We start from the raw sequence: 13,195 nt of genomic DNA on the forward strand, positions 1-13,195 counted from the left end.
GGAAAGCCTTTCTCCATCCATTTTCAAGAGCACTTTTTGAATGAATTCATAGGAGTATTTCAGCTCTTTGGGGTAAGCCATGTTCAATACATAGATGACTCCCAGCATCATTGCACATGCTTGGGCTACAGATCCAATGTTGTCCAGAATGATTTCTCCTTCAACATAAATGCCAATGTCATCATGTGCTCCAATTTCTCCACCCTCCTTGTTGATGACATATACGCCCATGGTGGAATTCTGCAGGTCTCTCTGGATGTCATCTCCTTCAATGTCCTGTATATTTGTAGAATATAAGAAAAACATGAATTTATGTAATAGATTTTAATGACCTGAAAATTCTAAATTTCTTTATATTTACAATATATAATTACACTGGTCAGTAAAACTATTGAAAATATTTTTGTCAGTTAAATTAAGGTTCATGTGAATTAACAAACCACAGATTTTTGTTTTTATGGCATGATGCTATAAGCATACAGACAGGAAATTATATGAAACAAGAGGGGTATATTGAAGTTTCTGGAAATTGTGTGAATTAAGTACAAAACAGATTTGGTTTCTTAAATTAACTACCATTGTTTGTACAACAATGCATGAAATATAAACACCTGTACAATGTTTTAGAATAAATAATTGTGTAAGGTTATTTACATTGTGTCAGATCATATTATATGGCGATTTTTTTAAAAATTGTTTGTGAAATCAGAAACAGAAAAATCTCTTCACAATGCAGTCCACAAGCCTACAACTACTAAGTACATTGTGAGATATTATAACCGAGTCAACAAGTCAAGACCCCTGCCAGCTCTTAGTTTTGTAAATTTAATTAATTTGTTAATTTAATTAAAATTAATTAATTATTTTTTTCTGTCTTCATGCCATATCACTAACTCTATTAGTATTTGTATTTTTCCACTTCTATACTAAAAGTATTAGTTTGAAATTGGGAGCAATAAATGCAGTGCCAACATAATTGATCTTTGTGTTTAGAGCAGAAACAAAGTTGAACAACATCAACCTGCTAGCTAAACCCACATTCTTATCCCTGTCGTCTTCTGCCTACCACATCAGGTTAACTGGTCTTTCACTGGACTATCAGCTGTGGTCGTACTAGCTGGTCCTCTCGTGTCATCTGCAAATCTCCTGCTATTTAGACATGAAACATTTGCATGCTTCTACTACATGTACTTTTATCCCCACCTTTACGAATTAAGCTCTGATAAGGCGAGTCGGATACCGTCCACGAGGACTGCTACCGCTACCACGAAAGAGACGCTTGTTTTTATTCCTACCCGCATTCCGCGAAGACCTGCCTCTGATTGGCTAGTGTTCGTTGCATTCATTGGTTAGGTTTGCGCAAGTGGAGTGACAAGCCTTGAAAATGTCACGGTCGGTCGGAGCCAGTCAGCGGCAGAGTAGGGGCGGGTCTACGGGTGTGAAAAAATACAAACTTTTAAAGAAACGGTAAATTCAGGCACCCAACTTTACCTAGGCCTGCCATTATGATTATGTAGGAACATAAATTCTTGCCGTCAGTGCACATTAACCACCTTTTACCAACATGATTTCACAGATGTATTTCGTCCTAATGTTAACACATTGACAAGATTAGAAAACATGCTTACAGCCAGTCAGGAATAACGTTAATGTAATGTTAGGCTTGGCCAGTCTAACGTAACCTACAAGCCTAGACAGTAAGGAAGGTGCTGCTGCAATTAACGTTAACATTCGTAAAACTGTTTTGCTTTTATTCGGCTTCCACAAACTAATAAATAAGTCAAGACAAACACTGAATTCACCAAGCATTTAACACTTAAGCTAAGTTAACTTACTAACCTTACACAACTCACCTGGTTAAGCTAGTCGCTGAAACCTTAGCTAATGTAATTTATATAAAAACACACAAACTTAGCATTAGCTAAACACATTTTGTTTCTATAAAATGTTTAAAAGTGTAAACAGAACCCTGTTTAAGTAACAAATATAACACACCAATGATTATATATTGCTTACTTACCGAAAATGCAGAGCTGGATGCAGCATTCAAACGAGTGCATCACGTTCAATTCCCCCGCCTTGGCGCCTTCAGAAAAAAAAATGTGTCTGCACATGCGCAGACCGGACAGTATATGGAAATTAAATGAAACTTATTTTTTTCTAATTACTTTTAATTGAATGAAATTAACTTGTTTTAAACAAAGGCAGTGAATTTGAAAATTAATCATAAAAAATAAGTAGGATTAAATAACACATTAAAATCAGTGAAATTAACCAGATAAAAACATGTAACATTTACAAGGGGTCAGAATCATTTTTTTCAGTGTGGGCAATATTGTTCATTGCTAATTTAACAATATTGCTCCAGGCCTATCAACATGCTCACTGATTTATTCATTTATTTACTGATTTTAGTGACCAGATACCTATATAAATATTTTTTTTGGGATAGAAATTATAGAACTAATGTTCTTATTTAGCAAGGATGCTTTAAATTGTTCCTGATATTAACATGCTCACAGATGTTATGTTATTTAATTTTATTGTTTATTTTATTTATTTTTATTTTTTATTTTTTGCTTTGCTTTAGTTGTTTGTGATCTGATACCTGCACAACAGATAAATCATGCAAACTTTTTCTCTGAGTGCGCTGTACCAACATCGGATCTTCAACTACACTGATATTATATTGGTAAAGTTCCTTGACTACTGATGATGAGTTTTGCAAGCACTTAAATATCAGGTATAATTTACTTGTGTTACTTGTTGAACCGAATTCAGAAAACAGTTTTCAGGAATTACATAACGTCTGTTCACATCTCTGTGATTAGATCAGTGTGCTTCATAATGTGTCTTTGACCTTCATAATGTATGTTTATATTATACTGTGTTATAAATAAAATACAGATAATCTAAAACCCCAATCTCTGAATCTTCTCACATTGTTTCTTACAAAAAAAAAGAAAAAAAAAAAAAAAAGAAAGAAGAAGAAGTAGTACTATACATTATTATGTCAATGCAGAACGCAACAACAATAAAACCTAACCCAACTACAATAACTTAACAGCTTAAAATTTCAGCAATTCTTTTGCAGAAATGATCTGGGAAAGCCCGTCGGATGTCGCAGTGGGACGTTTTTAGGAAATTCGTTTTTCATTAAATTATTATTCTATAACATCTTGTCTATCATCTCTGAAAATATATCTTCGAAATTCACTTGTTTAGTGCAGAAAAATAGACATTTATTGCAGTAAGTAGAAATGACTGTCTTTCTCCTATGTTAAGAACGCGCTGCGGAGGTGCTTTCCCTTAACACCACAAAAACAGTTAACCTATCAAAATAACCACGTAACATATTTAGTAAAGGCGTATCAGTTCACATCCACCAGTCCTGTGTAAAGTACGGCAAGCAAAGTTATTTATTTATTTATGTATTTATTTTAATATCGTGAGATGGCGGAGCACAACAACGCCGTCTAAAGTACTGCAGCTGCTCACTTAACCGATCTTACTCGTCTCAATCTGCTCAGTTTTGGTGATGTCAGTGCCCTAAATGATGTTACGGGCTATTTGACATCCAGAGATGAAGGATCGGATGATGAAGTTACTAAAGAGGAGTCCGATGACAGTCTGTTTTATCACAGTGCGCGAACAGTTGCGCTGCGCTCGCTTTTACTACAAGGTGCTGCATTATTTACTAAACATAAAATGGGTGATCAACGGAAAACAAACGTTAGTCTGTTTGTCTAATGATGCAGTAGCGCTCCTAACTTGACAGACAGCTTTCGTTAAACCCGTAAAGTGAAAGTGAAAGCCGTCTCACTTTAAAGCCGTTTTTCTCAAAATCCCATTCCTGAAAATCATCGCTATAAGCCGACCTAAGATAGCCATACCGTAGCTTATGTAAAGAATAAAAGTTTTGGAAAGGGGCCTGAACTCAGCTTTCATATGGTGTCAAAACCTAAAAAGGGTAAAATTTCACCATGTGTTTTCCTAGATCGCATCACATATTTGCCATCTCTGGCAAAATACGGCACCTCTCCAGCTGATGTCTGCAAACTGTCAAACACGGTGCATCCCTCTGCTTTCAAGTTTATTCCACATACCATCAAATGATTCATTAGGTTTGACGCGTTTTCCCCTTCACACGCAACTGCTGTAAAACATTTGCTGCACGTCGCAGTGTCTAAATCATTTTTCGTGAAATATAGCCGCACTTTAGAATGTTTAGTCTTTGGCATTTTAAGTTAGACGCGTTTAATGTAGCTCGCTAAGCTAACGGCAAACCACCTGCTGCAGTCAGAGCAAGTGTAACGATAGTTGCAGCATTCACGCGCTTCTCGGATGGTCTCATTTCCAGACGATTTGTGCTTTTAATTCGAGATGTGAAAATGGATAGTAGCTACAAAGATGTCTTGGATTTCTATCATCAAAGCTTTCCGACGTTCACGTGAGTTTTCTCATTCAGTAAATACATTTTCTGATCATTCTGACACCCATGAATGCAGTATTTAAATTTAACTAGCGATCATGCATGTTGATGAATCAATGCTTCTACATCCGTGTCATAGCACCAGAAGACAAATATTTCAACCGACAGTTCAGGCATTTAAGTGGCACCGAAATTCGCGTTCCGGTCACAGGGGTACCGGTGCCGTATTGGCACCGGGTTTCGGTACCCAAGTCTCTCAGGTGAATCACTAAATATTCAATGGCCATTGTCACTCCCTCGCATATTCCCTTTCGATCACAAGTATAGACCATTTCAAGAACGTAAACAATAACACGCGCGTCGGAATGCTACTGCGCATGTCTGGTCCTGGAGCATTTCCGGTAGCGCCGTTTTTAAATCTCTTATCCGTCAAAACAAGCGCAGCAGTTAAGGTAAAAAAAAAAAAAAACAGCTTATTGTCTGATTGATGCTGCGTGCTTGTACACAAGAGATGGCGGTAAAAGCATATGGCAGTCTGGATGCTAACTTATTAGCGGATATATTGCGAACATTTGTTGGTACAGTGGATGACACCAGTTTCAAGCAAGACAAACAGTATCACTTACGTGTTTATTATGTTTTGTCGCTAAGTTATCCGGAGGGGTTATTAGTGGTCAATTCACTTGCATTGCTGGGTCAGTCTGTATATCTATGCACATATTTATATTTATTAGTACAGCGATTTTCACAAAACATATCGTTTCTATGCAGCTTTACAGAACATGCATAAACGCTATATGTATGCTAGTAAATGAAGCACTACATGCCATTATTACTAACTTCATTCATTTCAAAATGTGTGTTTAGTTTGATCACGTTTGATGCAGTGGAACAGTGCAGGAAAGGGTTTGAATGCTCTATCCGAGTCATCATATGGTCACAAATAAACAGAAGACGAATGCAATGCTGGCTACCCTGTTTTGCCTAAACCTGGATTAGTTACAAATATGAAGTATATTATATATAAAAATCCATTACTTTGCTCAAATAAATGCAGACTTGATTAACATAAGAGACTTCTTTCAAAAACATATAAAAAAATAATGTGTCCCAACTTTTGACCAGTAGTGTATACAGACAAAAAACATCCACGCACTTTCAAATGTTTTTATTTCCAGCAAATGTATTAATATGTGTAACTATTTGTATGAACATAAAACACTTCAACAACTGAAACAACAAACAGCTTGAAGTACTACATTGCATTTCATCCTCAAGTTCATATGGTCATGTGGTTCGGCACTGCAAGACGATCAGCTGTCTTTCCTATCTCCCTGTAGCAGGTGGTCTTAGGTGTCTTACATTAAAAATGATGGCTTTCTAAGGACAAAAGTAGAAAAACAATTATTTAATTTAAAATGCACAATATTTAAAAATAATAGTATTATTGTTTAATACATCAGTATCGGAAGTAACATTACCCAAGCTTATTATGAAAATGTTTACAGTATACATTTTTATAACTTGTTACCCACTGCATTTGTCAGCTGACAAAATAGCTAGAATAACTAGACGATCTCGTACTTAATTGTAGCCCATATAAAACGGAAATAAAAACGTGCCCCCTTTTCACTACACACGAATCAAAATGCTAGGGGCAACAATGACAAAATGCTAGCTTAAATTATGCTGCATCATACTTGAAGAGTTAACGTAAAGAAATATAAATAAATAAATAAATAAATAAATAAAAACATTTACTTGCCTGAATCGAAATGTGCGCTGTATATACTAGAGCTGCTAGTTGTTATCCAGCCTTCTATCCTTTACTGCCGCAACCCAGGCGCGTTTCTCGGAAACCTAACGTTAAACACGTTTCCGAATGTTAGTTCCGGACCAGAGGACGCACTCAACCACTGAACGAGAAGGATATAATTTTAATGTGGACGTTTTAAACAACAGGATTAAATGAATTATCGCAATCCCACTGTGCATCAAGCGCCTCCCGCCATTGTTTTGAATACGCTCGATCACTAACCGGAAACGTCCAAGGAACAAAGACGTCACTTCCTTAATCCGCCGCATAGCCGTTGAAATAGTCTATATTGTTATAACTATAGAGTTGTTTTTTTTCACATCATTTTGTAGAAAAAAAAACTCTAGACTACCACATCCAGTTCTCAAAAGTCTTGTGAACAAATGTTCTGTATATGTTTCTTGGTCTTATTTCAGTGACTTGAAAAAATAGATTTTTACTAAGCAGTATAACCCCTATGAAATTTCAGGGTTGCAGACATGCAAAGATAGAGAACAGAAAATGGTTGTAGTGGCTAGCAAATTCCTCTAGGGGGCGACTTCTCTGTTGAATGATATGGGATAAAAATTTCATGATTTGTTTCATGGAACTCCGGTGAGGTTATTTTTTTTTTATTTTTAATTTTTTTTCGTTTGAAACTTGTTTTGTAATTGTTCTTACATGTTCAATGTTAAGAAATATAACTGATTGTAATGGATGACTAACGAATATTGACAGATGTGCACTGAAATTAGGATATAAGCATTATTTTGCTGTGGGAAAAAGAAAAAAAAAATCGGAGCGAGTTTATTATTAAAATTGCTGCGTCATATGTTAGCCACCTGTGCAGTAGTCATGTTAATGGGGTATTTTTTTTCTCCAAATCTGGTGGTTTTCTGTCACACAAAAAGAAAAAAAATCGGAAGCTATCATATAGTAAAGTGTGACTTTATTTGTTCTATTTTTCATTTGTAGTGTACGATAATGGTATGTTTAATGTGCTCTGTTTAATGTGTTAGCGTGACTATTTAGTATTTTTCTTTGCAAAAAGAGGGTGACACAGACAAAGCTGAAAGGAAGTAATCCATTTTATATAATATTATATAATTTCATGTGAAAAGTTTGTTGTTAATCTAGATAACGTGAATGACAGTGAGTAACACATTCCGGCATTGTGCAGGTTGGTTTTTTGTAGTCCCCTTCTTCTTGTACAGTTCCTGAGTTGGTAACGGAAATTGAACGGCGAGCCATCCGCAATCTTCAACACTGCACTGCATTCTTCCTGGCCGAATTCAGCACTTCCTGGAGGGCATCGTTTTCTTGTATGCAGATAAGGAAAATACACTACATACTACACACATTTGGATTCTTGATTGGATCATCATTGAAAGTACCCTGGTAGAGAACCTTTTTTTCCCCCTTTCCACATTTTTCTTGGACGTGACTTTACAAAACACTGAGGAGGCTTTTTTCCTGTTTCAGGACTTTCATTCTCTGTTTACATGCCGTATATATATATTTTTTACATATGTGGTAACACTACAGTTCATTTTGTTTATGGTACCAATACAGTCTTTTCCTATTCTAACAATCATTATTGTTGTGTTGCTGTCATTCTTTAAAGAAAAGAGAATCCTCCCTCCGAACCTACGTTTGATTACTGCGCCCACAAAATTGCACTTGGTCACCATTACGGGTGTTACAACAACGGGTTACACACGTTACATAAACATTGTTTTCTCAAAAACACAAACATGTACATTCATGTTGCTCAGACTTAGCACCGTGGTCCTGTGAGACACGACATCTCGTCCTACTATATGTCCACACATGTAGCAGAATGACAATAAAGCTTGACTTGATTTGACTTGACTTCAGGCATTCACATGCTTTTAAGATACTGAAAAAAGCACAAATGTCAGGGCATGTCAAAACTTCTCCAGGGCCCCAAAATACCCTCAGACCCTATGGCGGAGTGTACAGTCCAGGTGGCCATGGCGGATCAAGGAGCTCGGGGAGCTATGGCGGAGTATACAGTCCGGGAGGCCATGGTGGAGCAGACAGTTCATAAAGGTCTTCCCTCCTGCTGAATGTTCAAAAGGCATTCAAAAGGAATTCCTCAGCCTAGAACATTTTAGTTCTTGGGCCAATCTTCTGTCACGGCTATGTGTAGAGAGGAGACGTAGGAAAGAGCCGAAGACGAGGAAATCAAACAAATGGGTTTTTAATAATAAAACAAACAAGGGTACAGACAGGAACAGCAGGAGAACACACTCCAACATAACATTAACTAACATCAAGATCGGACAGCGGACAATGGAACTGAATCAAACTTATAAAGGGCAGCTAATGAGACACAGACAGGTGAAAGGAATTATCCAATGACGATGTAACAAGAAACGGAACAGGAAAGACCAAATAAGGGCACAAGAGGGTAAAACCAACAGGGGTGTGGCACCCAGAGGGTTAAACAACATTTTTAATTAATAAAGCACATGGCCCAGGTTGTACCAGACAGTCAATTTTTTTTTTTTTATTATAAAATGTCTCTTACTTATATTTACCTTTGATGATAAAATTCAGAGACGCACGTCTCACCTTCCGACGGTTTGTAGAACTGTCAGGAATTTCTCCTTTTAAGAGAAATTTTTGAAACTGTGTATAAAATGAAAAGAATCCACATAGGGTTCCGGCAAGATGGCGAACTGAGCACACATATTTTGTTGTGACTCTGATTTTCAGGCCCAATTTTCGTGTTGCCCGTCCTTCTTGTGTAGTTTAATCAGCTGTGTAAATGTGTAACAAAGGTGTAAAACTGCATACTGTTTGGTGGTCTTTTGTGACTCTTTAAAAAACATGCCGAAACCAAAAACAGCGGCAGCAGGTTGTTCTTTGGGTCCACACCCATTAATGTCTCACGACTACACTGCCCCTGCTAGTGAAGAGATGATGGAAACTCAATCAGTGAGTGCAAGGAGACTGTTGGAATCTACACCTACCAAAATTCCTGTACCTCAAAAAAAAGTAAAAGGGGATGGTCAGCCTGAGGTTTTCAACGCCCATTCTCGACGTGATAAATTATCTGACAGCTATGTTGGAGCTGTTTGGGACACAACTATAGCAGAATACGGAAATGATTGCCGAACTGTCAAAGAGTGCAGAATTTAACGCAAAGGAGATCAAGGACTGTAAATCTGCATCCAGTAACCTTGGAAAAGAAGTGTCCAAGATGGCGAAGGAAAATGCAGAGCTGAAAGAGTGGGTTCAGGAGATGGAGCGTTATAAACGACGCTGGAATTTCAAGCTTCGCGGCTTAAAAGAGAAAACAGAAGAAAGAACACGGGACAAGGTGCTTGGAATCATGGCGAAGATTAATCCACAATGGTCCACAAAATTGGAGAACATGGTGGATTCCTTCATCATGTGGGAAAGTTAGAGACTGGGAGAAACCGACAGGTGGTTATCCAATTCACCATGAGGCATTACAGAGATGAATTCTAGCATCTTATGAAGAATTCTCCAGTATGCAAAGATCTGAGCATCAGTTTCGCCGAGCACATCCTTCCAGTGGATAGGGAGGCAAGAGCTCTACTATGGCTGCAGATAAAGCAGGCAAGAGAAGCAGGTCATCGAGCCTATTTCAGAGGTCCACATGGCTACATCAACGGGAAAAGAATCTCAATTTTGTCATGTCCAGTGTAGACACGGTGTTAAGCTGCATGAGGAACCTGCTCTCTTGTGTCCAAGGGTCGTAAATTTCATTTAACAGTAGGGGGGACAATAAACATAAAATTTCTCGAGACCAATTTTTGAAGGGGACACAAATAATACAGCCAAAATTGTACTTGTAAGGATAGATGTGTGTGCACAGCATGTGTACACAGCATGCTGTTTAAATATGAGTTCAGTTCATAGGTTCATCACGTTATAATTATAATATGAGAATGTCTCTTATTTAGAAATTCAACCGCAGCAAGCCCACTGATCTTCTACTTAACGTCATATTGAGCCACACCTAAGACATCGGTAGGTCTACATTAGCCTTAATAGTTCACACACAGGCTTATTGTTGTGTTAGAGGGTGACAAGCAACAGTAAACTAACTGTTAGTAACCTTATAATTGCTCACAGAAAAATATCATGACAAATTTATTTATGATCAGCATCATCTGTATAAAAGTGGAAGAATCACTTCACCCAATTTTTTATGTGAATAAAATAGCCTTGACAGCCTAAGTTACTTATACCTACTTACACATATCTACTGAAGAACTTTGCACTCTCTCAACAGACTCGTGTGCAGGGTTGCCAGATTTTCTCACCAGAACCTGCCCAATTGCTGCTCAAAACTAGCTCAAAATTAGCCCAATCGCGTTACGAGGGGGTCCCCCATTAAAAATCATGTTCTGAGGGATAAAATACACGTTTTTTTTTTGTTTGTTTTTTTTTTGTCTGGGTTTCCCTGGTAAATTTGCATTTCAGGGGCTAAATGCAATGTTTTTGGGGTTGCTTCAACCCGCGGACATCAAAAACTAACCGCAGACTTGGCAACACTGCTCGTGTGGGTATCGGAAAAGGAGGGGAAAGCAGGCAGACAACCCTCAGATGTCCCCCCGTCCCGTGATTTAAGCCCATGCTTGTGTCTCTGCTCCTTCTGCTGATGTTAACTTCATAAACTCCGGCATGTTCTGTTTTGATATTTATGATGGTTAGGGATCCAATCTGATGATCCAGTTTCAGTCTGTCTCTAAATCTCCCATCAGGACCATCATCAATCTCACTGGTCTTGCCACTAATTTTAGCTATTACATTCCTGTTAGTTCCAAATGTCCATGTTATTTCATCATCTGTCTGTATTTCAGTGACATCAGTATATAAAATGAATTTCCCTTCATCACTGACTTGACTGCATGCAGACCAAAGACACCTGTGAGTGCAAGCAGCAACAGCACAAACAGCAAAAAGCAAATGTGTGAAACATTTGCTTCAACAGTTCAGTGGTCTGAAATTGTTCAACTCAGGTTTGAAAACCTGTGAACACAAGCAGTAAAGCTGTGTAGAGATAAAGCTGTTGAGAGTGTGAACTGTTTGCTCGTACCAAACTGCATTAGGCCACACCCCATGCCTTTAAACACAAGAGTTTGACATGTGTTTGACATGAACCAGTGCTGCGCAAACCGATTGGTGCATGACATCAAAGTACTGCGAGAGTGATTCAAAAGCACACTGCTCTTTAGAGCTCTCGTGGTACTTTGATGTCATGCACTGATTGGTCTGCACAGCACTGCTTCATGTCAAACACATCTACGTTCTCTTACCAAAACCACAACCAAAACACCTATCAGCCAACCTGAGCAAACAAAATGATTGACATGTAAAACAGCATTCAGTTTTCTGATTAAAAACTTGTTTTTTGGTGTGTTTTTTTTTTTTTTTAAAAAAAAAAAAAAAAAAAAAAAAAAACCTTAAAGTTAATTCTATAAATAGTTAATCCAAAAGTGCAGAAAAAAAAAATAATAATAATCTGAATCCAGAAAACAGTTTTTATTCAGTAATGGCACAGTAAAAGCAAACAAACATATATTTTCCATATATTTTCCAGGGTGGAAACCAGCAACAGTGGAGACAGGTGAACACTGAGGAGATGTAGAAAGTTTATAAATTTGTCATAAAATAACAAATGACTTTAAAGTAGTAACATGGAAACCCTTAAAAAAAGAACTTGGTGAATCTGTTGAACTCCTAAAGATGTATACAGTCCAGTTATTTATTCCAGTCCAAGACTGATAAAAAATACAGCCTGATTAACACAATGGAACAGCACCCCCCCCCCCCCCCAAAAAAAAAAAAAACATTGTGAAAGTGGACTACAGCGTCAACATGCTACACGCATGCTCACTCAGTTGAGACACAAAAACAGAAGTAGATGTAGACTTTTCCCACATAACTTTACTAAAGCATGTGACTAATTCAAACCCTAGAGCTGTTGGAAGAAAATGGTTAAAACATTTGTTTTTTTATTGGTGTTGCTGTTTTTATCCTTTTGCTGTCTGATTGGTGAGTTACACAATTTTGTTTCTGATTCTACTAGAAGTTAGTTCAGTATAACACATGTGATCATGCTTTTATATATTAGATGTAATCTGGATTCAGGTTTGTGATTTTCACATCACATCAGATCTAGAACATTAGACTCATCAACACTATTTACTAATAAACTATATTTGTCTCAATGTCGTGGTAAATTAGAATACAAACATAACAGTTACATTTTAATAATCTGTTCTTATTTAAAGGTACAAGGTGTTTATGTAATTATTCGAGTAAGATGTTGTTTATGTGAAGCTCTTATATACAGTACTGTGCAAAAGTCTTAGGCCGCTAGTATTTTCACCAGCTAAAAATGGTTTAAAGTAAGTTATTTCTATCTTTTGCTGTAGTGTGTCAGTAGGAAACATCAGTTTACGTTTCTAAACATTCTGTTTGCCATTAATTGTAATAATCTAGTGAGATTTTTGTTTGCACAGGCAGTCTGACAACAGCCAGTCAGATCTGATCTCACCATCATCCAGTCTGTCTCTGGAATGACATGAAGAAACAGAAAGACTGAGATAGACTAAATCCAGAAGAATTGTGGCAACATCTCCAAGATGTTTCAAGTAACCTACCTGCAAAGCTATCTGAAAAACTCTGCACAAGTGCACATAGGGCAAAAGCTACTTTAAATGCAAGGGATGGTCACATCAAATGCTGATTTATTTTAGTTAATAGAAGTTCATTGATTAAAAAAATCTATTTATGACATTATTTTTGACAGCATTCTCATTTTATGTGCCTAAAAATTTAACAGTACTGTAGCTTTGTAGGTATAGGACTCTTAAAGCATCTTGGAGATGTTGCCACAGTTCTTCTGGATTTAGTCTGTCTCCGTTTTTTCTGTTTCTTAAAACAGACTGGATTAAATGATG

General features: G+C 37.2%; 2 protein-coding genes across 2 annotated transcripts in view; one reads left to right on the forward strand and one right to left on the reverse strand.

Moving 5' to 3' along the window:
• LOC127158352 (uncharacterized) overlaps positions 1-13,195 on the reverse strand; it is a gene marked incomplete at its 5' end in the record, with an annotated part of 125,655 nt that overhangs the window by 36,073 nt on the left and 76,387 nt on the right. The window lies entirely within an intron of this gene.
• The window catches only part of LOC127158349 (uncharacterized), a 34,551-nt gene continuing 33,494 nt past the window's right edge, over positions 12,139-13,195 (forward strand). Inside the window, exon 1 of the mRNA XM_051101503.1 lies at positions 12,139-12,284. Coding sequence (XP_050957460.1) covers positions 12,224-12,284 — 61 coding nt within the window. The 5' untranslated portion in view covers positions 12,139-12,223. The remainder of the gene's footprint in view (positions 12,285-13,195) is intronic.

This window comes from Labeo rohita, unplaced genomic scaffold (genome assembly GCF_022985175.1).
Source record: "Labeo rohita strain BAU-BD-2019 unplaced genomic scaffold, IGBB_LRoh.1.0 scaffold_147, whole genome shotgun sequence".
NCBI lineage: Eukaryota > Metazoa > Chordata > Actinopteri > Cypriniformes > Cyprinidae > Labeo > Labeo rohita.